At 34.0% G+C, this 27774-nt stretch overlaps 1 protein-coding gene across 46 annotated transcripts in view; it reads right to left on the bottom strand.

Annotated features, from left to right (window-relative positions):
* The window catches only part of KCNMA1 (potassium calcium-activated channel subfamily M alpha 1), a 409269-nt gene that overhangs the window by 286278 nt on the left and 95217 nt on the right, over positions 1 to 27774 (bottom strand). For all 46 annotated transcript variants that reach the window (XM_085554236.1, XM_085554238.1, XM_085554216.1 and 43 more), the window contains one exon: positions 5211 to 5375. Coding sequence is in view for 43 of the 46 variants with exons in the window: in XM_085554216.1 (XP_085410342.1) it covers positions 5211 to 5375 (165 nt within the window). In the remaining 3 variants the exon portion in view is untranslated. The remainder of the gene's footprint in view (positions 1 to 5210; positions 5376 to 27774) is intronic.

The raw sequence follows: 27774 nt of genomic DNA, 5'->3' as shown, positions 1-27774 counted from the left end.
CCTCAAACAGGATGAAATTAAACCTTGTAATAAATCTTTAATGAATGTTTTGAAGAATTTTAAATACATGCAAAGAAATACTAATTTTGTTTTAACTTTTGTGAATGGCTTTATTAGCTTATCAAAGTGAGTCTTTCTATGGATCTTGGTTTAATAAACAAATGAAAGAAACAGCGAGAGCATGGTACATCACATGCATAGATGAGGAGGTTCCTCATCTATACCTCTCTTCTCCAACACCACACCCCCCTCCCCCGAAAAAAAGAAGTGGGGGGGGAGGGGGGTTTGAAATGTGGCACTTCCCTTGAAAATAACAATTATTTTCTATATATATTTTTTGCCAAATTATACAAAGTTTGCACTCAACTTTCTTTAATTAGCTTTAAAAAAAAATATATGACTTAATCAGTAGATTCTATTATCCAAGAATGCAAGTATATCATAAGAACATTACAAATGCCTAGCAAAATAAATTAAAAAAAAAAATAAATTTGCTAATTCCACAGAAAGTTCAGTTGTGAGAGGGACTCATGAATGATAGTATTCCACACTGGAAAGAAAAAGACCAAGATTTACAAAACCTTTGTTTCCCATGGAGAAATTATATTGAACTTCAAATTCTGAGATGCTAAAGACCAACTAAGAATTCTCTTCCTGCTCTGCAAATTTAGTATAGCAGCCGGTACCGTCTTTGGAAAACTGCCTTTGAAAACACAGAGAAATGCCAAATAAACTCTATGCTGTTAAATTTGACTTTGGCTGCTAGGCAACTGTAACTTACTGCAAGCAGTAGTTGGCCCTTTTTATCTAAAGTGAAGGGGAAAAAAAAAAATAGATTCTTCTTCTTCAGGAAAAAAAAAAAAAAAAAAAAAGTAGAAAGCGTGAAGTAGGCTGAAAAAACATCCTAAAAAAGAACCAAATGGTACTTTGCATATTTACACGTTTTTCCAGGAAAAAGCTATTACAATTACTCTTGCTTTTGTTTCCCCCCCCAATAAAAACACTACACCAGCTCTCAAACCATTCCTCTGACTATAAGCATTTAAGAAAAAGAAGGTATTTTTCATTCCATTGCTTCATGTGTGTTTTTTTGTTTGTTTTTTTCTTTCCCCCTCTGACTAGGTACTCTTATTTGGTATCTTTTTTTTTTTTTTTTTTTCATTACAATCTTTATGACACATTTATAGACAAACTACTTCTTGAAAGAAAAATAACTCATGTTGGATAATGCTTGCTTGAACAAGAATATTGTAAATTTAGTAGTATTTCAGAAACATATTAAAACCTGATCATTATAATGAAATTACAAAACCTGACTGGTAAAAATTTTTGTAGTCACAGAAAAGCTCCACTCTTCCACTGAATAAGCAGTGAGGCTTTAAAACATCTTTAACAAACTTCAGAAGTCCACACAGGAATCTAGATCGTTTTTTAGTAAAAATGCAGTGCATTCTCTGTTGACCTGGTGGGCCTTGATTCAGACTTTTAATAACATTATGAAGTTTTGATGCTGATTTCTAAAAAAGTCTGATGTTTAAGCCTTACCAAACGAGACCCCTCTGCCAAGCAAAGCCCTGTCACAAATTTTATTACTAGCCTCAAAACTTTGCTCTACCTTGCCAAAATATTTTCAAGACTTGCAACTTTTCATCCTGTGAACATATAAGACAGCCAGGTGAGGGAAAAATAGACGAACAGAATTCAGGAACAACTATTCAGTCCAATCAACCCATCTTATAGAAGCTTCCCATTTCATTTTAAATGCACACTGGGAAAATGTTTAATTCAAGGAAGCACCTTCACATGAGCACTTCCCTCCTCTTTAGGTAGCTAATGTAGTTATTAAGAATTCGGCACATTAAGAAAGCAACCTAGATAGTCTAACAAAATAACTTCATTATTATACTACTGCCACTATTTGCCCATGCTTCACCCTTTATTTTTCCTTTGAAGCCTTTTATTCTTCTTTTTCCAGCAGTGCTACCAATTTAAGACATCTTCATCATATAGTGACAAAACAGCAAAGCTTTAAGCACTCCAGTTTAACACAATTTCTCCTGGTTTTGTTACTGTGAATCAAGGCTGCATGACAAACCACCACATGGCACTTGGCACTAGACAAATACGTAAAGCTTCTGTCTTCGCTATGCATTTACATGTCATGTGCTTAAATGCAAGAAAATCGGAAAGTGCTCTGTCATTTATATTTCAAAATTATATTAATAATTTTATTTCTTGGTTTAAAGGAAAGCCCTCAACTGTGTCACAGATTAATCTCTAGTAACTTCAACAGTATACTTACAACTTTCCCTTGCGTATCATACACTTTAAATTGCTTCATTAAGGAAGTCTTTTTCTTTTTACTAGAATGATTAAAAAAAATAATTTCAGGAAGCAAAAATACCTCTAATTTCGAGATTGTTCAGATTAATTATGAATTTTTATCTGATACTTCCACCATCTACTGCATTATACTGTTGTACTTCAAAGTAAATCAGAATCTCCCTGAATTTTTATGTTTTTTAATTTAGATTTATGCCATAGCACTACACAAGTTCATTTACAGTGTTCTTACATGATTTGCTTACAAAATTAAATATGAACACTTTTTAGAAAGTGTACAAAATTCTTATTCACAAAGGCTTCTCTAAAAGTAATGCCTCCTATTTTAACTTTTTGGCCAGACACCAGAGAGAGATGATATGGCAGAGGCAGTGGTATGGCAGTAGAGGCTGAACTTTCCCACCAACGTTCTGTTAAATTTTGTTGCTACCAGACAGATGGCAGCAAAGGGGCAATATGACACAATGGTGCCCGACAGGGAAGTTTGTATGAAGCACTCACACGTAACTAGCAGTGAGAGACAATGACTTTAAAATGCTTAAATATTGGAACAGGCTGCCAGGAAAGTAGTGGAATCACTGTCTTCAAAGGTGTTCAGTAAATGTGTAGATGTGGCACTGAGGGAGAGGTTTAGTGAGCATAATTATCATGAGTTGACAGCTGGACTAGGTGATCTTAGTGGCCTTTTCCAATCTTTATGATACTTCCAAAACCCACCCTTCAGATGAAGCTGAATGCTATAAATATTCCTTCATGTACAAAATGTTTTTGAAATGTCAAATAGAGTTTAAGTTCATAAAGCAGTAAAGACAAAAACGTTCTATAATTTCTTTATCTATAGATGTCTCGTACAATTTAGATTCCATAGTACTGTAAAGGCACTAGCTCATTCTCCAACATAAAAAAAATAATCCACGCAGTGAATTAGAAATATAATAGCCAGTAGGAACACATTGTGTTAGTAGAAATTCGTGAGTAAGTAGACTTCAAACAATATTTGATAAATACATTAGCTTGACTTAGCAATATGCTATATCTACAAATAATGTGAATACCCTCTTTTGGACATTCTTTGAAGCAGTTCATCTTCATCACATATGACCATAATGTAAATTAAGTGAACTGCTAATGTTCATTTTGAAAATGGTCTTCCAAAAATTAAATCCTATTAATTTCGTCCTGAAATTGGTGTGTTAAAATAAATATCACTCATTTATTCAACTAACCAAACTAACCAAAATTAACTAGTAGGTCCTATAGACTGCCATTTGTTTCTTGGATGCTTAGCTGTACTGAGAAGTGCATAGTAGCTACTGTCAGATGTGAGAAGAATTTAGATATATACTCGCAGAAGTAATTAGCTGACAGAAAAAACAAACAAACAAAACAAAAAGAAAAACTGGAAATAAACAAGTACCTTTTAAAATTCAACTGTAAATTCTAAGTATGTTACCCAAAAATAAATAGGCGTAATCAAATGGAATTGAACAAGTTCTCCCATCAGCTTAAATAAAAATATAAAGAAATGTGTTTTATATTTTATGTTTTGGCTCTAAGAGTTGCGTTGTATTTGTGCTCACTTTTTAGAAACAACACTGCGTAGCCAGTTGTAGACTAGTTTTGCAAGATCTAACAATAGTACTTGAAACTGCTAAAAGAAGCTGGTCTTTAAGACTTGCTATTTTTAATAATGAAGATGTCAGAAAAACATGTGAATGATCAATATGCTGCTTCTCATAATATAATCAACATATATAAGTTAACATAAGCAAATCAACAGAATGTACTTTGTTAGGAAAAAATAATAAAAATAGCGTAATTGTACAACTAAATAAGACAATAGCCACTAAACCATCTAAACTTTTCAGTGAGAAGGACTTGATTAGAATTAGCAGTTTATTTCCTGTCTTATACTTTCCTTCCCAACACTAAAAAATACTTAATAGGAAAGATCTGACTGGCAGTAAAATATCTCTTAAAAATGTAACCACGGACACAAATTCCGTATTTATTTTAAACCAACCTAGCTAAAGAACCTCTGGGATTATACAAATTTTAAATGGGATTTAAAACACTTCAGCTGTTTGTATGCAAGTACTTGCTTTCTATCAACAGAAAATTACACGAGACATCTTACACTCCTGTGAATTCCACAGAACACTCTTTCAATTAGGTATGATTTGACAAGGCTATAAAATAATTATATTCAAATAAAGTGAAAACCTGTTTGCTTTTACCGGAACTTTATATTACAAGTCATTGTTATTTGTGACCCTGTTTGATACATAACTGCTTCATAATAAAAAAAAAAATTGTTTTAAGATCATTGAAGAGGAGATCAGGAGAACATGAAATCATTTTTTTTTTAAATAAGTACTGCAAATCCCAGTGCATGTCCAGTTCAAGCGTGTTTCAAGATTTACAGTTTTGACCACTATCTTTGCACTTACTTTCCAAATTGGCTTCCATTTTTTGCTAACAAAATGGAATTTTTCTAATTTCCTAAAGAAAATTTCCAGACAAAATAAGCCTATGGTTTTGTGATATAATATGAATATGAAATTACTAGTCTTAGTCTTAATTAGTGTTCAGAGCTCAGAATCATGGTGTCAGAACACCAAAACAGGTTGAGGCAAGGGTCAATCACTCTGAAGCTATGATAGAAAAGAACAATTTTTACTTGTTGTCATCTTTGCTTACCTCCACAGTGGGAATTAGTCTACTATTTTACTTCTAATATAGAAAACTGGTCTTGACTCAGTGATGCTGCAACAAATCAACCACAAGTCATCCACTAATGCTGGGACAGAGTGTTTTAAAAAAAATTATCTTTAAAATATGGGAATAGAAAATCATAGAAAACTTACAAGTACTCTGCCAGTTAATGTCTGGGCAGAAATCATGACTCCTGCCCAGTCTTTCACAGAGGTCATCCATCCCACTTCTGCTGCCACGTTCTCCTCTTTTTCATCTGTTGGTTTGCAGGCCCCATCTGCCTGTGTATCTCCACCACCATTGATCTTCTGGGCCTCCTGCAAAATAAGAGTTTGGGTTTGTTAATGTTTAACAGTTTGACAAAGTCAATATAGAGTTAATGCTAAAAAATGCTATGGGCAATCTTGTGAACAAAACAGCCCTGCTGGATTCCTGCTACATGAAATTAAGCACCCCCTTAGCCATGCCTCCCCATAAGCAGCTATTCAGTAAGGTGCCTGACTAACAGATAACATTCTTCATTACCTTAAACTCTAAAGGCATACATTTGGCATCAAATATGTTCTACATTACTTACTTACATGCAGTACAATCACCAAGACACATGTACATGGTTACAGAGCTACACGTAACAGAATTTAAGGCATACTGAAGGACTGTTTGACCTATTAGTTCAAAACAGTGTGTACAAAGTGCGAACATGAAATATGTACAAATTTTAAACCTCTATCATTACTATTAATTACCTGGGTAAGCCTTCACTAAGAAGCATTATGTAACAAGACAATAATACACCACAGAGAATCTGCAGGGAGCTGCCATGCTATCATTGAATCAGTGTTTCATTGAAAGTGTGTAATACATCACAGTGAGTGGCTCTCATAGAATAGATAACTAGAAATTAAAAAAGGAGCCTCAGCTGCACTAAGCTGACTGATGAGTCACACACATTGGAATTCAGATGAGTCCCTTCACAAATGCTGCAGCAAGGATGTAACTGCCTGCTATGTGCTATAGTCATGGATGCTGCACAAAAAAAATAAAATAAAATAAAAAAAATCAAGGGAAATGACAGCAAAATCCCGTTTAGATTGTACAGCACTTTAAACAGATCATATGCAAATATCAAACTGTGCCATGAGCATGCTTTTGGTGACAGCATAATACTAAGGACTTCCTAAATACTTGACAAGTTACATTACACAAGAAAAGCATAGGGGAGGCAGCAAAATTCCATGCTAAGGTAATACTGAGCACTTGAACTGCACGGATACATTAGTGTTTCAAGAACTCAGCACATACCAACATCTTGAAAGGTCTTGTTTATAGATCATTCTCCTATAAGCCACTAAGAAGCAAAAGTATTGTCATTAACCCTGTTGGGGGACTCCTGTTATAAAAGCAAAGATGTTTGATACTGGTTGAGTGATTATTACTGTAGAAGGAATACTACACATATTGGGGTCATAATTTGCAGCTGTGAGATGACCTTGAGAATGCAGATGGACATAAACATAGTGGCATTTCTTGAAAGCAGTAGTGAACTAATAAAGCAGTTACACTGAATCTGTCAAAGGGCAGTGGAACAACACTAAAAATGTAACATGGGGACCAGTAGTTCTTGTAGAATCTCAGTTTTGCATCATTTTCTAGTCAGATTCTTGCCTGGTACTCTCCTGCTCAAAATACAGGCTCTGTCTTCTTACTAGCAATGAGCATGATATGGTCATATTTTTAATAACAAGTTATTCACAGTTACAAGAGTAATTCAGTGCTTTCTAACGAAATAGCCAGATAGAAGATAAAAACTACTCTGTATTTGCATTTGGACCTCATTCTTTGATAAAAACTGATACAATGAATGAAATGCTTTGCACTCAGCATTGAAGAAAACATACCACGTTACTCAGTTATGAAGAACACCCTACAGAAATGTGCTCATTGCTTAGACAGAATATTAGAATAAAATAAAAATAGAATATTGATGTTTAGTCAATATTCAAGTCCTTGACTACTCCTCCAAGGCCTCCCCATCCCATCCATGTCCCAGAACCCCATTTCATCACAGATGAGGGCCTTCAGCTCCCCACAGCCCTAACAAGCCACAGGCACCATCAAGCAGAGCCCATTAACATGGCCATCCCATAACTGTCCTTCAGCACAGGAGTTGATCTCAACCCTCACAATCATGGGCTGACATCTTGAGCCATACCTGGACATCAGGGGCAGCTCCTTGCTATCCTGTCCGGGGCAGATCTGGCTGCTAACCTGAGTGGGTCACAGCCATACAGCAGCCAGGCTAACATAGATTTGTTAAAAATTACACGTGCTCCATACTACTTAGTTCTCCCTTCCCACTAGTTTATCTGTTTTTTTGTAGCTGTTAGAGCTTGTATTTCAGACTGTAATTTTTTCACATCAAATTTTACTTCACTACTCTCCTCTGTGAAGCACGTGGGCCCCAGTTGGCTGCACACTAGCATACACTGAACAAGCTCATACTGGGTATTAATGCAGTTTTCATAATGCAAGAGATGCAATTAGCTCTTCTTTGATAAGAAACAGAGACAGTAATCTGGTGCCTAAATTACTCAACCATGAAGTCAGAGGCAGAACAAAGGTGAAACTACAGATTTTCTTTTATTTTTTCCTCCTAGCATTCCCATTTGAAATCACAGGCCAACACACCTACCTTGCTGAAAAAAAAAAACAAAAAAAAAAACACCCTAATTAAGAATTTTGTTCCAGAAAGTCAAAGAACCACAAGAAAATTTAAAAAAAAAAAAAAAAAAAAGTCTGAATAGAAAAAAAACATTTTATTGCAGTGAACTTTAAAATACTAAGGTTGGAAAACACTACTGTTGCTTATGTCTCTTACCCACAACCTTCTTGTCAATGTATCAAATAATATACAAAACAAAATAATTCATAAGAACATAAAAATAATATTTCCTAACACTTTATGAAACTAAATAAGTTACTTTGAGAAAGATAATTTATGTTTTCAATACATTCTTATTCTCTAGAGATCTTTTCAGAGTTATGCTGACTTCTGGTTGCCAACGGAACATAGCAATACGATGTGAAAATTCTATACAAAATACAATTATCTGAAGACAATTAAGACTGCTGCACTGGGGCATCTGTACTTACGTACTTATACACCACTACTTATGTACATATACTAAGTATTTTGCCTCCTTTAAAATCTCCTTCACCCACTGCTCCTTAATTAACATATTCAAACAATCTTTCACTGCTAAGTATCCTTTGGAGAAGAGTCTCATGACCAATTACATATCAAGCCTAACTCATGCCATCAGTGTAGCTATGACTAATATTCAAGCAAATTATTATCATGTAATAATCATATTTAGTTGGGATGCTTTCATATTTTTCTTCTCCATGGATTACTTAAATGCCAATTAAATATTAAGGAATGTTTACTCCCAAATCATTATGCAATTCTGCAGAGATCACTAAGGGAGATTAGAAGGCCACTTTCATTTACAGTGCGTATAAATCAGTCCAGCTATTAATTGCACACCCCTGTCCTACTGCCATTTCTTCACCTCAAAGCATTAACTAACCAACATTGCAATATGAAAAAAAAAAAAAGGTGTTTAACAATTACCTGACAGCAATGATAATTGTTTAATTATTTACAGGCTCAGTAGCTACAAGTAAGACAACACTAACTTTATGCAGTCTGCCTACCTGTTGTTTCACATAGAGCTCATTATTTTAATTACTTGATAGGAACATCCAGGTAGATAAAGTGAGAAGTATATTTTATCATATATCTTTCCTGAATGTAGTGACAAAATAGAACATGCATGATGAAGAGGGGAGGGGAGTGCAGGAAGCATGACACGCAGTTCTAGCAGGGGTTTGACATGGTGTTGGATTAGAAACTTCAATGTTTTGTCTTACATTTTCAATAACATTTGTTTAGATTAAACAAGAAATGGGATGCCTAAACACAGCTATTCTAAGTAAGCAGACTTTAAAAGGAGAAAAGCACTCATGAAAGTTTTTCATTTCTAAAAATATAGTCTTGCCTGCTTCACTATTTCTCTTTTTAGGATATCTGAACAAAACCAAAACTACACAGACACTCCATTCAACTTACAGCTGCATAAAATATAATCAGAAAAAATTATAAAAACTTAAGCATCAACTGAAAGAAATCTCGTTTCTCAGAAACCCTAAAGACACAGGGCAGTATGGTAAGAACACTTTGAGCCTGGTAAGCTCTCGGAAGTGTTAGTATAGAAAGAAATTTGATTATTTGTTAAAATGTGTTAGAAAACATAGGAGGCAGGGAAGTAATGTGAGTAAAAATAACTGAGTTAAAATGCGATGAAGCAAAAATCTTGATTACCTAAAATTTAACTAGTATGACTACAATATAAAACTCATGAAGTATCACTGTAATGCGAATACTGAGTCATGCCTGCATCACGCACATTGAAGCAGTATGGTCAATTAAGCAGATACTTAAAAACAACAGTTACATGGCCTTAAACAGATTATCTTGCCATACTGACAGCTTAAAACAGGGGTCTAAAAAGACCAAATATTATGGTCTGTTCTCAGCAGCTGGATAACATACTGTACATGTCAAAACACGAAGTAACAACTGAACACTATACCACAACAGATGTTCTCAAACCCTTATAGTTACCATCTACGGTTTTCATTCTGAGTAGTTAGTAAAATCCAGTTCATAAGTAAATAAATAAATAAGCAGTTCACCTGTTCTCCTGCAGTTTATCCAACACAGGAATACAACAGATTATTAACCACAACAACAACAAGCAGCAGCTAAGAAGGTGAGAAATAAATAGCAAATAGCTGTAGGGAGTTGTACAAATCTTTTCAGAAACAGTGAGTCTTGGAGGAACGAGAAAAATAAGGCTAAAGTAACAAAACACCAGATAAGAGGCACTCCCCATAAAATGGCCTGTCCATAGTACTTCTTAGAACATAAGGTTTGTAGTCAATATTAGGTTGCATTGACGTCAGCTATCATACTGTAGCTACAGCTTGGCTAATATAAAAGGATTAATTATTGATATCCAGAAAAAAAAACATTATTCCTTTCACTGAATAAAAGGCAACAGAATGATCTGTGGAAAACATGACTGATGAGGTAGCCAAGCATTTTTATCTCATAAAATATTCACTGGCTGTGTAACCCTGGGTTTTGCAAATTTGGCAGGATAAGAAAAATTAAGTCCTAAATAGATTCAAAAACTTATTAACTTAAGACTAACTGTTATGTTCTTTTCATTCTTTCAGACATTCTTTTCCAGTACTTAGTTACAACCAGAGCCTCTCTTTCTTTGCTGACCAAAAACTCCCTTACTGTGAAAGCTCTAGGTTGCAAGGCCAAATGTTTTACTTTCCCAGTGACGAGCTTCCTTGTTGCATTAGCACATACTTTCAGTAAACCTGACATTTTTTTCCCTTCATATTTCCAATATGTGTCATTCGTTTAAAATCTTCTTTTCATTGTTTTGACTGACAAAAATTGCTGTGGTAGAAGAATTGATGCTAAAACTTTGACCTGAGTGGCAAAGGAAACTATTTGAGTAAAATGCGGCATTCCAACCACGATCCACAGCATAACAATATGTCAAATGATGGGTACCTGAGTATAATTCTCACATCATAACAAAATAAAGCAGAGACCTACATTATCTGAAACTTTAAGTGTAAAAACACCTAGTTAAACGTTATATGGCCCTCTATTAACAGTTTTTTAAAATATCAATAATAATGAAAGAGACTGAAAGGAGAACACAATTCTTACAGCTGAGAATCTAGGATACAAAGTCATTCCAAACTTGTATGCATTTAAAATGACAACTTAAGAGGTTTTTAAGAACTTATGGTGTTTAGTATAAATTTGCAAAGTTTTACAGCCATAATTATACGAATACTGACTACAAGTTCAGAAGCAACTTTGATCAGTTTCATTTCTATTTCCCCCTTAAAAACAAATCTACTAGCTTCCCTTTGTTATTTCTGGTTCTATAATCAGACCATTTGTTACATACCTACATAATCATTTACTGTCTGCAATAAACAAACAAACAAACCAGACAAGTCAGTGATGTAGAAGTTAGAAGTATCCACTGAAAGTACTTAACAAGTTTTCAAAATAACATCCACCCACTACTCACAAATTTCCTTTTCTGTAATCAACAGGCCATTCCTTATTAATTTCTTGTAAGGAGATTGAACTATTATCACATTAAAACATTCCCTAAAGACCCTATTCAATTATAAAGAAGCAAGGAAAAGGGCAAAACAAGCATTTCATTTTATTAATGGGGACAAAGCTTAAATCAAAGGAGACATATCATTATCATAGAAATAGGTGCATTAAGCAGATCAGATACTTACTATGTAAGACAGAGGAGTTGTGTTAATCTGTTTTATAATTCAAGCATTACATTGCTATAAATTGTTCAGAAAGTGTATTTTATAAAGAACTTCAGAGTAGCCATACTGGATTAGAAGCATTTAATACGACAGATACTAAACTTGTAAAAATACACAAAGTAATGTCAAAAGTTGTTGAGTTATCAAACTCATAAAATAAGATTGTTTGCTTGATTGAAAATCATTAAGTAGAGAAAAAAAAAAACATTTACATATTTACTTTTACATCCTCCTATTTTGTTTTCTCTCCAACAGAAGCCAAATCAAACACACTTGCAAATAAGTGATTCAGGATATCATCATTAAATGCACTCTGACAAATTATTCACACCCCACTGACTGTTTAATCCAAGAAAAACTTCTTTCTGCAAGAGATACTAGACTATTTTATGTATCAATTATTAATCAATAATTTGTTACAAGCAATAGAAGAAAGTCACTTACTGTCTTCACACTTAACTAATTTTTGTGACACTATATTCACTGCAAAACAAAAGTCTTGAAGCACTATCTGAACATGAGGGAAAGAAGACCTAAAGGTGACCTAAAAAGACCTAAAAGATTACCTAAATCTTTTATCTTGATTATAAGATATAATTATATATAGTGTCATATAATTTTGTCATTGTGGTTAACATTAATATCCAACCCAAAAAAAAAAGTTCCAATCACTCCTTCCTATTCATTTTTATTAAAACTACTGTCAAAGGAAGAATAAATGGGGGAAAAAAAAGGAATTTTGATTTTGCCTTAATTTAAGACAAATTACCAAAGACAATTCTTCTCTATATGATGCAAATTATGAAAGAATGTGAAAGGTAAAAGCTGAAATAACGAAATTGTTGAAAAGCCTCTTCCCTACCAGGAATGTTCATAATTACAATAGATCATTAAAAAGTAGAGTAGATCATTAAAAAGCGCCAGTGGTATAAGTTTTATTTCATTAACAGAAATGTAATATAAGTAACAGAAATGTAATATATGTAAATTCAACATAGAAAACAAGATGTCAAATTGCTTTGCAACTGAAATTAAATTGTCAGTATCTTTCCAGTTACATGCTTTTCTCCATCCTGCAGAAGAAAGCTTTTATCTGTTAGCAAACAGTATGCTTTCTTTCAAGATACTGATTTTGCAATACTTCTTTTTTTGTGGAACAAGTAGTATAAGAGAGAAAAAGATGTCAGTCTAGGTTGTAGAAGGTAATTCTTTCCACCTCACCTTTTCTCTTTCCAAAGCTGAAGTCAAAAACAGTACAGTTAATGGTATGTTCCAATAGTGTAATTTTCAAAGAGCTCAGCTTCTGTGTATTACAGAAGATAAAAAAACTAGAGCACCTAGCACTAGCAACTCTTTAACACCTCTTTCTGATAACCAAAAATCACAGACTGGATGGGTCAAAGAAAGGCATTGCACAGCTTTAGGAACAGTTGCTAACCACAAAGCACTGGGACTATTCCAAAGCTGGTATCTTGGCCCTGGTACGACAGATTCAACTCCTCATTCTCATGAACAAGAGAACTCCCTAGAAAAAGTGTTCACAGAAATCTTAGGTACTCATTTCATTCAAAGCAAATGTTTACATGTGGGAAGAAAGGACATGAACACACACTGTTTCTATTATACAAATAGGACATATTGTTTGTGAGTATAAGCAGCTTTCCTTGTGTCAAATAAACTTTATTTGTAGTCACATTTTTATAAAGAGACATTATAGTCTCTTTTTCAAGATTTTTGAAGAGGTTTTAAAGCAAACAGGTTGGTTTTTGTTTAAAAAAGGAAAAATAACTGTGAAAAACTTATATTTGCAAGTATTTGGTATTACCATTAAATACATAGATCAATGCTGACTTGAAGAATACCAAAAAAAATAACATTACTTTGTAAACTGGCCAAAACAGTCACCTCTAAGGACTTTTTTGATACAGAAGTAGTAATACTATATGGTTATTGCACTAAAATTACTAAGGAGGTGAAAATGAACCAAAAGCAGTTCTGTAGGATGGAAAACCATATCTAAGCCTTTGCTTACATGGGAAGTTGAGTTCTAGCATGTAGCATATAAGTACTTGAAGAGCAGAAAGTCAGTCAACAAGTAATTAAACATTTTTAATACCACACAGCACTTCTCATCTCAAGGACTGTAGTGTATAATACTGTATTCAAACTGGAAGAACTTTATGGGAGTTAGAGTGAGACAGAACACACAAACAGTCAGGAAAACAGAGGAAAGGTACAGAGCTGTAATTTTCAATAATGTTAAAAAATGCAGAATTAGTTGTAAAGCTGCAATTTAAATGATTATTTTGAATTAAGTAAGCATTGTTCCCTAAGGGATCAGCCACCTCAGACTAAGAAATGCGCAAGTGCCATTACTTAATCAAGTAGCTATGACCTCATTCATTAAACTGCTATGGAAACTATTTTCGTGCAATCTTAAACTCATGACTCCATTACCAAAAAAAAAAAAAAAAAGAAAGAAAACAAAAAACCACCCTAAATGGACGAAAGTTTTTAAATCTGCAAGAACAATAATTTAGTCTTATTAATCGATTTCTTTTAGGTAAAAGAGAGTATTTCATTTCACCTTCTAGACAGTAAATATCAGCATCAAAATTTTCTGAGCAGAAGTATAGGCCAGGAATAATAATAATCACTGCAGTAACTGCTACAGAAATGACAAATGTTTCCACTTATTACATCTAACATTCTAAAACTAAAAACAAGGTAAAGTGCAACACAAGCGTCTGTTAAATTTAATTGACATACTACTATCTTGTAGCGGCAGATTAAATTTTAATATGTAATACAGTTTTCACCTTTGGACATGCACTGGAGAACTGATTAAACTCTAAACGTAAGACTGCTGGTTGGAGTTTTCCCCTAGGATTTCCCCTAGTACCTGAAAACATTAGGGACTTTCTTTCCAGCATTTCAATCAACAACCATTAGCAGGAACATGGCAAAAATCAACGATTCCAAGATCTGAATCTTCAAGAAAAAACAGTATTATAAAGTGTATAAGAAACCTCAGTTTTTGTTTTTTGTTTGTTTTGTTTTTTTTTAAAAAAGGAAAAGAAGGATGCATTGTGTCATTGTTTTATAATTTTGTTATTGGAATTCCACATCATAACATCATAAAAAGTACGGGTAATTAAAGAGCTAATGCTCATTAAGAGCACAGTCTGTGTTGCATTTCAAACTAAATTACACTTAATTTTGCCTTCAAAAAGGTTAAATATAAAACGTAATAGATTCATACCAACCTGAATGTCCAGTACTGTAAAGTTGCCTAAAAATCTTCCCTGAATTAAAACCAAATTTCGGGCTTTAGATAATTTGCACATCCCAATTACCATGAGTTTAAACAATTTACTTTAATGCTATTTTGTAAAAGAGTGGAAAATCTTGTGGCACGCATTTCAGCCTCTAATTTTTCAACCACTGCTAACAAGCTATTAGAATAGGTACATTCTGTGATTTACAACTTTCATGTCATTTAAATAGTGGGAATAACTTTAATCTGACTGACAGAGGGATCTCCTCCTTCTGTTACGAATGTACCAATGATGCTTGGAGCTGATGCTTGACCATGACATTGAGCAGAGTGATCAGAAGGCTACAGGAAAATAAAGATACTTAACATCAGTTTTTGTATCTCATAACAGAAAGACTTATATTTAAGTTTTCTTGCTTATACAAGATTGAACTGGTCTGTAGCAAAACCCTGGAGATGAGGCTTCTACTGTCTTTTTCTGAGAATTGATAGGAATAATCCCTACATTAGTAGCAGAGTACAGGAGAGGGTCTTGACAGGCAGGTGTTTTTAGCTCCTTATTCTGCAGTGTTTAGTTTCAAGATTTACCAAGCTAGCAAATATTTCATATACCATAAGAACACATTTACCACACTACCATCTGTCCATAAAGTACATGACACAGCTCACAATTACTGCCCACTCACAGGGAAAGATAAAAGAGGTGAGAAGATAGGTCATTTTAAATTTTTAGCTCTTTTTCTGAGATTAAAACATAGAAGGAAAGAAATCAAAGAATAATAATTGTTAGATCACCACTGAGTACTGAGTTTCAATTTGCTCAGCCATCAAGCAGGGTAAAAGTTGACAATGCTCTGTAATAGAATTAATTCTACTGCAGAAATTTCAGTCTTGAGAGGTAGAAATCAGCTATGCCCTTTGTTTTATCTTGCAATTTGGTGATAATCTGATATCGCCCAACCTAGAATTCCTATTTTTCCCCATTTACAGTGCTGCATAAATACCTCATACATCTTCCCAAGGATGCAAGTGCCACCCATAATTTTTTAATAGTTTCTTGTTTTGTTTGTTTGTTTGTTTTCCCTAAAGCATCCCTTAAAAATAATGAGAAATGAAAAAAAGAGTTCCCTGTGTTTCTTTACTACTACTCTGAATATTACCAGCTCTAAAGGGATCACCACCTGGAAAAAGAGAAAGACTGATGTGAGTAATTGTTGTGAAGCATCACAAGATAATAATAAATACAAATGACACCACCCTGTCCCAGACCTATGGCAGTGCAGAGCTTAAGCTATATCTTCTGACTAATCTCTTCACCTCCATTTTAAACCTGTTTTTTCTATATGTAACATTTCTTAAACCTTTGTAATCTTTCTGTTTTATACACTCATGACCTCTAACCATGTTTAGATGTTTATACTAATGCAGTAATAATGATGGGAAAGAGGCCTCTGAGCTTCCAATTAGTTCAATAGAACTGACAAAGAAAAAGTGTTAAAAAAAATAATAATTGCGAACTATGACAGTTAATTAAGAAGATATGAATGTACAAGGGCTGCTCCAATAGTAATGCCTCCTATTTTATTATGTTGGCCCACAACACAAGAGGCAGTTGTTGGTGATATGTTTTGTTGCTGTGCAACAGTTGGTAGCAAAGGGACAGTCTGAGTATCCAACAAGAAAGTACAAATGAAGCAAGTTTGAATTTGCTGAATTCCTCCATAAGGAAAAAATGGCACCCACACACAGTCATCAACACTTGATGAACATTTCTGGAGACCAAAAAGTCAACATGAGCACAGTGAGGCAGTGGGTGGTGCATTTCAGCAGTTGGTGACAATGTCAGGAAAGACAAGTCCCATTGCAGACAGATTTTTATGAGTATGCAGGCTCTTGTTCATTGATGATGAAAATGCACAGCTAATGAAGGCAACTACGTTGAAAAATGACGTTTTGTACCTGAGAATCAGGTATTATTATTGTACTCTTTGTTGCTGTTACCATAAAATTAAACAGGAGATATTGCTTTTGGAGCAAACTATATACCTTCCTTCTTAATTTTGAATTTACTGTTTGGTTTGATGGGGGAGGAGGGATTGAGTCACTATATAATATTTTCTCTTTTGATGTCAGCAGATTTGGCTCAGAACCACTCTCGTCATGATTATCTTGTTCTGCTGTTCTTACTGGTTGTGGTGGCACCAAGTACTGAAAAGATTTTCAACAGCAGTACACATCCTTCTGGGTGAAACTCTGCCAGCCTCCTGGGGTGAGGGCAGATGTTTTTATTATTTCTCATACCCTGTAGCAGCCAAACCTAGGGAAGAAGCCAAAAACTGAAAGCAAGACTGACAGCAGCTCCAATAGGCACTGAGGTCACAGAGTTAAAGTATTTACATAGCTTCTACTGCAAATACTTTTTTTTTTTTTTTTAGAAGAAAAATATAGTTGTCTTTTTTGTTTGTTTGTTTTAATAGAATTAGACAAGGTCTAAATTCTGTAGTGTTCTTGGCAATGCTAGTGCAACTGGGACACTGGAATAATAACAGCTACCAGACACAGTAACAGGACTCGAAAAGGAGGATGAAAGTTGCATAGTTTTGACTGTTTATAATTGTAGAATTGCAGGAATTCCTGAAACAAATCCATCACTACAGTTTGCTGATGAACAATTTATAAGAATTAGGGGGAAAAGTGAATTTGTGGAAGCTATTCAGACTCAAATTTAGATGCATCTGTATGAAATTTATTTGGAGAATGTTTATTACTTCTGCAAACATTTATTTTGCTTTGTAAATTCAGACATAACATTTAAATACAGATCTCATTTTGATATCTGTGACTCACCTTACCATGTGGGAAGAAGAACACAGCTCCTGTTCCTGGTTTCCAAATTAGTGTAAAGGCCAAACAATTAACTTATATAGAGAGCTAATTACTTGCAAAGACGCTTTCACTATTAATTCTAGGTTATTAGAACACAGCTTTGCGTCAGCTTCCTGACATCTTAGAGTATTAGACACCCAGCAGTCCTAGTGATGGTGGCACCACTGGCTTGCTGCTCTCCAAACACTGAGCCCAGAAGAATGCTTTCATTACTCAGAGATCTAGTAACAGTGATATTTAGTAAAATGATCGTTTTTAAAAATGTATGATTTTTCTGCTGTGCTCTATACTCACTACAATCAGCAAGTCCTGCTGGAACCCAAGTGGGGGATATTTTTCATCCACAAAGGCACATCAATTATGAGAATGCCAGCCCTGCTGGAAGCCAGACACAAACTGTGATTAGGTAGGCTGTTTATGAGATGGCTGGAGCAAAACAGTAGAAAAGTATAAAGTAAATGGAATACTTAACAGAAAAACTAAGGTCAGAATTACAAAGAATTTGAGTACAAGTGCCAGGACACTACAATAAAATTGTTTCTTTCCTCATTCCTTCACAGGGATTTGGAGTTGATGTTTGGCAGTTTTTCCAGTTAATTCTTCAGCATATGCTCATGTGCACTCTCTATGTATTCTATAATACAGGTAAATTTTAAAGTACTGATATGTTAATAATTTTTATAACACCCTTATCCATTGAAGTGCAGTCACTTTTACTGCTGAGCACACAAGACTGACAAAAGACAACCTAATTGATGCTGCTGTCCCATGTATGAATAATTATAGACTATTACATCAATAAAAATTAAACACTTCTACACAGCTTGCCTTGTGACTTCTAAAAGGCACCAAGTTAGCAAAATACAGTTCTGTATTTGATAACAACACACTGATGACTAAAGAAACACGAGTTGGCTGATTTTGAGAAGGAATTCCTGCTGAAAAATATTTGGTAAGAGCAAATCAAAGAACTGTCCCCTCAAGAATTAGGATGAGATGAAGAAAAATTCCAGCACAAACTTACTGGACACTTAGAATTGAGATCCTCTAGAGAACCCAAACCTGGCATACTCCAACTAGTGGTACACAGACATACAATCCCTAAGCTATGACTGAAAAAAAAAAAAAGAAAAAAGAAAGAAAAAAAAAAGAAAAAAAGAAAAAAAATAGCCTCAGAAAAAAAAAAAAAAATTCTTCAGGTTATCACTAATTCTGTCCATACACACCCAGACATACAAACAGTGCTATCTCTGACAACTAGATCTTCTAGTAACTCTTCTCAAGCTGTACATTAAATCTTCAGAGCATTTAGAAGAAATATACTTCCAAAAGAAACGAATGATTTTGTTTTTAGGGGCACATGCACACATGTCTCTGTAGTAGTCTTAATGTTTCCTTTCAGTCCTATGAGTCACTGTAATCAAAATGGAGCTTGTTAAAATACCCTTTCTTTAAAATGTGATGAGAGAACACTGCCATCAAAGGACTTCCAGGTAGTCTAATTAAAGGTAAAATCTCTGTTATTAGAACATGCAGAGAAGAAATCTCATTATTTAACTGAAGGAATTCTGAGCCAGTGTCCTAGACAGTAAAGGTATAGCAACTTATAAGAGGTAAGGACCCGGGCCTGCAGGGGTAAAGACACACTCTCTCCATGACAGGACAAAACATATGGCTCTGCAAATGACTCCATATGACTTCCATATGGCTTTAAAATTCTTCTTGTTACCTATGTAGTATTTGGATCTAGCACATGCTATCTTTTCTTACCATGCCTCTTTATCACATTCAACTAACATAAAATATAGTGCTTATGTACACTATGTAGTACTCACAAAAGCACAACCTGAACAGGATTTTTTGGTTGCTACATAAAAAAATGAGTAAAACTGTAGTCAGTCTTCAGTAGCACATAATCTCACATGGTTTATCCCAGAGGGATCAATAGATTTGAATATTTCCAAGTGTAAATCATACACCCCTGCTCTGAAATGGGAAAATCACTAGCGCCCTGATTTACTTGTTGCTTTGCACACAAACAATTACACACAGCTGCATTTTAACCTCTTCAACCATGCTGTGGAAAATAACTCAAACTATTCACTCTGCTGACTGCTAACCTCCTTTCATTGGGTAAAAGAAACTATCATCCAACCATTTAGAAAGGCTTGCACTGTTCAGTTTATACAGTTTTAATAATTCACAAGGGAATTGCCATATATTCTCAGGTGTCTTTCATAGTCAAAAATATTAATATTAGTTAGTACCCTCAGCTTTACAGCCACACATATCAGTCTGTAAGCTCACTTAATTCTACTGATTAAGTCTGCGAACACAATGACATCAACTACGTGCCAACAAAAAAACAAAACAAAAAACGCTACAGTTGTCAACTAGTGCTGTTCAATGACCACTAACCAGCCTGTTATATCAGCAAGATGAAAACAAATGAGATATCCTTGGCTTTATATAAAGGTGCTGAAGAATTCTGCAATTAAATCCAGATCCAGAGAAATTTTAATTCCAGTGAAAAGAAAATGAAAATAGAGACGGCTACACATTACATGCAACAGAGCACATGTGTACTTAAGATATTGAAAATAATAACCTTACACACTGTCTAGAAGTCTTGGGTGAATCTCACCACCAATTTTCATTAAATGTAAGTTTAATCTTTGATCTTTCTTTGATCTTACTCATTTCAAGGAATCATAGGCTGCTATGAGTGCAAATAAAAATAACTTTAAAGAACACTTTGAGGGAAAAGGGTTAAAGATCTTGTTAAAATATATATTTTATATAAAAACATATATATTCTTTATGGAGACCATGAACAAAACTGAAGCCAAACATTAAATGTCACCTATAAGAATCAAAACAGAACTTCAAAAAAAAAAAATTTGAACATATTCTAGAAAAATGCTCCCACGTCCATAAAATTCAAATGACTGAGAACATGCAACTACCACAATATACTGATTCGTCAAGTTTAGAATATTTCATTAGAGAATAAGGATCATAGGACAATTAGACAAATGGGATAAGCTGTTAACTACCATGTTTGCTCTTTCAAACACAAAAAGAAATATTTTTGAACAAAGTTTGAATTCAAAGAAATTACTCTGAGCTGTACATTATTCAGGAGACATCTGTTTGTTTTTAAGCTAGGAAATAAAGCATAGAAATGCATAATTTAAAGCTAACTTTCAGGGAAAAAAATGATTATTTTGCTATAATAGTTAAAACATGCTTGGAAGTCAGTTCAAAATTTTACTAAAGGGCAACACAGGTTTTGCACTCAATTTCTCAGCTGAATCACTAAGTTAGCAGCATGGCTTCAATTTTGCCTCTGTATTAACCCTTGCTCTACCTTACCCATTATGCATCAAGGTAGCCTCAGGAGCAAAGTCGGAATAAATAGAAAGCATTTTTCTGCCCCAGTAATATGTTGCCACGATAACATGGAATAACAAGCAGCACATTTAGGGTGTGCTAGCACTGTTCTAGGAATAAACCCAGGGCTCTATTCTGCAAGAATGTTAATTCAGTATTTCTTGTAAGTACTAAAAAGGAAGCTAAACAAAATAGTAAATCCTTGTAAAACATAACTAGCTTGGCTCTCTTAGGATTCTTTGGGACACAGATTAATACTGAAAATTACTTTCTGGCTTCTGTCCACATTAAAGTGCAATTATTTTCAAGTGAAAACAATTTTGTATCATCCTTTTGCATAGCAAGCTTAGACTGCAAGTAATCTATTAAGCACCTTCTGGAAATATTAAGATACCTCCTGCAGCGCTGCATCTTTTCACAATTCTAGAGTTTGTTATCAACTGAAATGTAAGTTAACATATGTGGAAGGAAGAAGTCCTCTGTGTACAAATCCTTTATAATGTTACTGAAGTATGAAACATTTAATTCTGCAACTCTGCATCTTAGGTAGAACTCAGAGATTGTATTTAAAGGAAAAAAAAAAAGAAAAATAAAGAAAAAGAAAAAAACAAAACAGCTGCTCATAATTCTTGGGAAAAAAAAAAAAAACCAACTGATTTTGTCAATGAAATGCAGTTAAGAATGCTACCACAGTAAAATTCAAATACAGAAATTTCTATTTTGTCTACTAAAAACTCACTCAGCAATGATATGAATTCTCTTCTCCTTGGAGTACCACTTCATCTTTAGATATTGTATCTTGGAAATACAAAGGTAGTGGTGTCCTCTGCTGTAGACATCAAGCCACTGTGTACATTCTCTTACTTGAAATGCTGTCTCTCTCTACTAAATTTTGCATAAATGTATTTAATAGAGAAGTACCTGCTGCTCTGAGCCGAAGTCCATATACTGTTACAATGGCATAAAATTCAAGGTTATTTTGTCATTCAAAATAACGTGAAAGTTATAAAACACTTTCAACACAGACAGATGCTCTTCATGTCTTATCTCTAATTCAATCACACTGAATGTAAGAACTAGAGATTGTATCAGTAATTTGCACTGTCATCAGTGCCTGTTATTTGCTGCTGGGTACAACTTAAAAACCATTATATACTCTAACGTTTAATGACACTCTTCTCAGGATTTCCCAGTTTTGGCTTTTTCATTTTTTCACCTTAGAGAATAAGTATCTTCATTTCACAGCATGCTTTCTGGGTACAAATGAATTGGCAAAAGAATATCAACTATAACTCATCTATAGTTCCAATAATTCCCCTTAGTATATTGACCACTATACAATTAATTCCCTTCTGCCCTCCAAATATATAAATTTACAAGTTATTTTACATTTTTCAAGCCAACTATATTGTTCAGAAACCTAAGACATTTTTCTTTTGCAATATTAAAATCAAATTACCTATTATGCAAACACAGTTCTCCGTGTAAGAACCCCTGATTATTCTGTAGAAGTTCATGTATAAGTTCATACCACATATATAAACATTAATTTTAAAAATTTAAAAAAATCTCCTTATAAGCCTTTAATTAATAATGACCTCTTATTAGCAATTTATTAGCATTGCTTCCACAAGAAGTTTCCACTCATGTTAGCAGGAAGTAGGAAAACTAGTTTTTCACCACTATCCCTTTTTATTCCTTTCTTTTTCCAAATCTGAGAAAAATTTACCTACTTATATTTGTTTTTACCTTGGAAACACAAGAGTTTTGTGCTTAAGCAAGAAATGAACAAATTATTTTAGTTGAGATATGGTGTAGTCAAAATAGGTAACAATTTAAGACTGATGTTTCATTCAATTAGTCACAAGCAGAGCAAACAAATCAACCAGCAATAGCTAAACAAATGAGATACAAATGAAAAAGTTGCTTGAAGCTAATATCAAAATGTACTTATCATAATGAACAAAAAATATTAAATCAAGTGTCTTTGTTTGGTATGGTGTTGGTTTTTCTTTGTTTTGTTTTGTTTTTAATACAATAGGGCTTTTTAGAAAATCACAGAACATTTTAGTAATAGTTCTCAGAAAGCAGATGGGAAGAGGTCAGGGTTTTATTTTTTAAATATTTTTTAAAATGATTTCTAATCTTGCTAGTAAATGCATCTATTTCTGGATTGCCTGACAACCAATATTATATATGGTTGGAACCTATCACTACCTATGCGGTCAATAAAGACATTAAAACTACACGGAATGGTGCTGTCTAGCCAATATCAAATTCTGTACACTGTTACATTGCCATTCACCCAACTGTTAGTTGCCATCCTTTACTAAGAAATAAAAAGAGAGGTTCTTATTATGATCAATTTTGGAAGAAGGATTCTATGTGCACAGTAAGCAGCTGCCAATAAGCTGACACTTCTGCAGAAATTACAGACTAAAATCTACTTAAGCAACTCATATGACCTTCTGAGCATAAAGGATGAGAAAAACAGGATTCTGTAATTTTATTAACTAGAACAGGAAGAGTGGGCTCATGATCCAGAATACATGTACTAACAAATGTGCAGACTAATTTCTTGACCTCTTTGGACAGTTAATTCTGTACTAAGCTATCTAATTTTGTACATGCTCACTTGCTGTACAGAAAGAAGATGGAGTGTAAAGCAAATCTAGGGACAAAATTAGCTTAAGGAAATACTACTGCTTTTCAACTAAATGTTAGTTTTCTATAATAAGAAAAATTATATTCAATCCCAGTCATGAGCTTGCAGCTTGTCATGCAAATGACCAAATGAAAGTTTTCATCACAAACCAGAAACCTCTAAAGAAACATTAAAACTTTTTTTCTCCTACAACAGCCTTCACAAAACAAAGTAAAAAAAAAAAACAAAAACAAACCACTTCGGAGCTTTATTTTATTTTCTATGTAAATACATGCTCTCACTTACCAAGGAATAACAACACAATGCAAACGCTTCCTTGACACTCACACAGAACCTAAGCACAATGCAAGAGAATCACACTAATGAAAATATCACATAAACAGAAATAAAATCACCAATTTCATTGCACATGTTGAACAAAGGCTAAGAAAAAATAAAGAGTTATGTAATAAAAATGTTGGATTTCTTAAGATATGATTCTTGTTACTGTGCATTCTCCAAACTTTTCTAGAAACATTCTTATGCCAAAACACCAATCTGAGTCAGATTTGTATGCCACTGGAACGTATCTACACATATTATTTTGCCTTTTAACAGAAATCACCATACTAATCCTGCATGGAAATTAATATTAATAGCAACTGAATGCCAAAAATCATTTATTTTCATCCAGTTTGTTCCCTCAGAACATTGCCTGTATAAAGTTGGAATGGAATTTTGTATAAAGCAATATACAAACAAGTCAATAGTTGGACTCTATCACCAACAGACATCTGGAGAACAGAAAGCTAAAGGGTAGAAGGACAGGATGGAGATATGTAAGTCTGACAAGTTGTGTTCATAAGCTCTCACAGTTCTTTTGGTGTTAATTTTGCATTTTTCCAACTATGAAAAAAAAAAACAAAGCAGGTATAGAAAAATAGAAGCATGAAACAACCTTGTGATACAATACAGATCTAAATTATGGTTACATTTTAAGCTACAGCTCTAATGAAAGGAATTACTTTCCTCTTCTATGCAATGCGCATAAGCAGAACTGTTAGTCTAGCTGAACACAGCATACACCCTTCAAACTACTTCTCAGATATCTTGTGCATCTCCTCAATAACATCTTTTTGAAATAATCTTAAGTTCCTTGGTGTATACATGAAATGTATTCCTAATAGTTTGGGTCCTTTGACAATTTCCTATTCTAATTAGTTTCCATTGAGGTAAAAAAAAAACAACAGACTTCTTCCCAGTAAATTTAGCCCATGTCCTCATTTGCTCCCCTCTTTAAAAAGAGAACCTCATCATAAAAATCACAGCTTGCTTAGCCAGCTGTGGCAAGTTTGTAAGACACTGCCTCACCATTAGAATTCCTGCAGTAAAGTTTTCTAAATGGAAACTGTTTACCAATTTCATTCTTTGATTAATTTGTGTCTACCACCAGAAACTCAGAGCAGACTTATTTTTTTAGGATAAGTATGTCTGAAGGTGTTCTCGGTCAAAAACAATAATAAATAGATAAATAAACAAGTAAAATATGTATCTACTATTTCAATGGTTGAAATCAGTCTGGAAATCAGACTGTTTTTCTGTCTTTCTAAATTAAACACTGCAACACATTTTCTAGAGGGTTGCTTTGTCTAGAAAAGTGACATCCTCTATTATTTTAAGGAAACATCTTTGAGAACTACAGCAATTTACAGTTTTTATTCCTTTTTTATTTCCTCCTTAGGTTGCCTACAGAGTAAGAGGTGAATGTTACCCTGAAGTTAATTAGTACATACCATTAACTGATGCCATCTGCTATGATTTCTGAATATTAAGATTGTGTTTTGTATGTCAGCTTTGCTAGCATACAGCATTCAATCAATAACTTTTGCTGTATCAGCCAGCACTGCACTCAGGTAAGCATATTAACTACCAGATGAAAAGTAGAAATGCGATATACCCAATCCTAGTGTACAAAATATTCAACCACAGAAACCATAAGAGATGCCTAGAACATATTTAAAGCACTACTCTGGAATCTGAATATTACCAAGCAGCTACTATGTTAACAGTAACAAATAAAAGTCTATACGGGACAGGTTTTTTTTATAACAATCAGTCTAATATTTAGCTGCAACACTTTTGTAAGTTAACGTTTATAAAACACGGAAATAAGGCTGAGCTTTGAAGTTCCACCACTGAGGAAGTCAACAGCCCCTGAGAAACAGCTCTGAAAACAGCACATCATGGTTATCTTTAGATTCATACTCTGCAAAACAGAATATTTTCTATATTTTTCATATACATTTTTTCTGCTGATCAATTATGTTAAGAATGCAGAATTAGAGAAGCTGAGGTTCAGTTCACTGAACTCAGACTGTACCCATTCAGTATTTAGAAAGTTAATGAACAAAAGAACTTCCCTCTGCAGCTAGCACTGCTGCTTTTAATGATGTTGGAAAAAAAGAATTCCAACGGTCTGTGAGGGGGCAATGTTCCTCACAATATGGAAGAAATGAGGACACCTTTCATCATGTTTTTTAGACAACAAACAAGAGTGTTCAAATTTCATCCTGTAAGATAACACAAGAGATCTCCACCATACAGTGAATTTTCTCGAAGATTAGTGTTACGTTTTTCTAGTATTCTAGTATGAAGCTATTGGGAACTTATAAAATTGATTGAGCAATGACTGTGATTCTGTTAATTATCACCACAATAAGCAATTCAGTGATTTATTAAAAAATAAATAAATAAACACACAGGAAAAAAAAAGCCACCACCTGGACATGCCTTCTTGTATAACTAGCTACACCTTGACTTTTTTCTGAACGCACATCAAAGACATATGTATATGTTTTTGTTAATAGTTTTAAACTGTCCCAAGAAGTGCAAAAAATTACTTTATGATACAAAGTAGTCAGTAAACTGATGGCTTGACAACTATAATGATTAAAAATCTACCAGAAATTTTCTAATTTCCATTATATTTAGAATTCACATCAAAAGGAGCATGAGCTGTAGATCACAAGAACTTTCACAGAAAAAGTGCTACAGTGATATGGTAGATGTATGTATACATACTCATCTGCAAAGTATACACATTTAAAAAAGGAAAAACCCAAAGATAAGGGCATTTCATTGATGGATGTAATTGATGACACAATGTCGTGCTCCATCTAGTTTTAATGTGCTTACGTAACATATGTTCTCTGATATCTGAATGCAGACATGTAAAGAAGGACAAGAGGGAAGTAATTTTCTACTCAGTCTGACTGCATTCCCTTGATTGTTTGAATTCTAGTGTTAAGAAAACACTGATCTGAAAGTTTGATGCATTCTGCATCACTGATAAAACTATGGCATCACCAGAGTCTGAAAAAGCAATAAGCAAAAACTTCTTTTCACACATGGAAGTGCAAACATCTATTAACTGCCTACAAAGAACAAGATTCTACAAGCAAATTTTAATTCACAGGCTCTAGAACTGTATAATCATGCAACATGTGAGTTGGAACTGACCCACTAGCATCATCAAATCCAAATTCAGTCTCCACACTGAACCACCCAAAAATCAAATGCTAGAGAGCATTGTACAAATGCTGCTTGAACCCCTGCTGCTATGAATTTGTTTGGGTTCAGAAAGAGACTCAACAACCTCATGATAGAAGAAAAAAAAAGAATCATCTGAAAAAAAAAAACAACAAACAAGCAAAAAGCACCCTCATTTGCAAATAGCTGAACATTAGGAGAAGAAAAGAAAGGATGACTATATCTGCTTGTCTTTTTTAAACTGTAATCTATAGGCATCAATTTTGGGTGCTGTTTGCAAAAGAATGTCAGGCTACATCGGTCTTTAACACCAGTCTGTTCATTATGGTCTTAATAAAAGGAATCTAGTTAGATGTTATGGAAAACAATGTTTAGCCACACTCAAAAATAAGAAAGCAGAGCAAACAAATCTTCAGAGAAATTAAATGCTAATCAATAAAGCTAAAAATGTTTTCTGCACTCATCACTGCATTTATTTTATTTTTTTTAAAACTTAAATTTAACGAGAAGCACA

Source organism: Coturnix japonica, chromosome 8, assembly GCF_054131305.1.
Source record: "Coturnix japonica strain WE chromosome 8, WE-NBRP24, whole genome shotgun sequence".
NCBI classification, from domain to species: Eukaryota; Metazoa; Chordata; class Aves; order Galliformes; family Phasianidae; genus Coturnix; species Coturnix japonica.
This window is presented reverse-complemented; position numbering and strand designations above follow the sequence as displayed.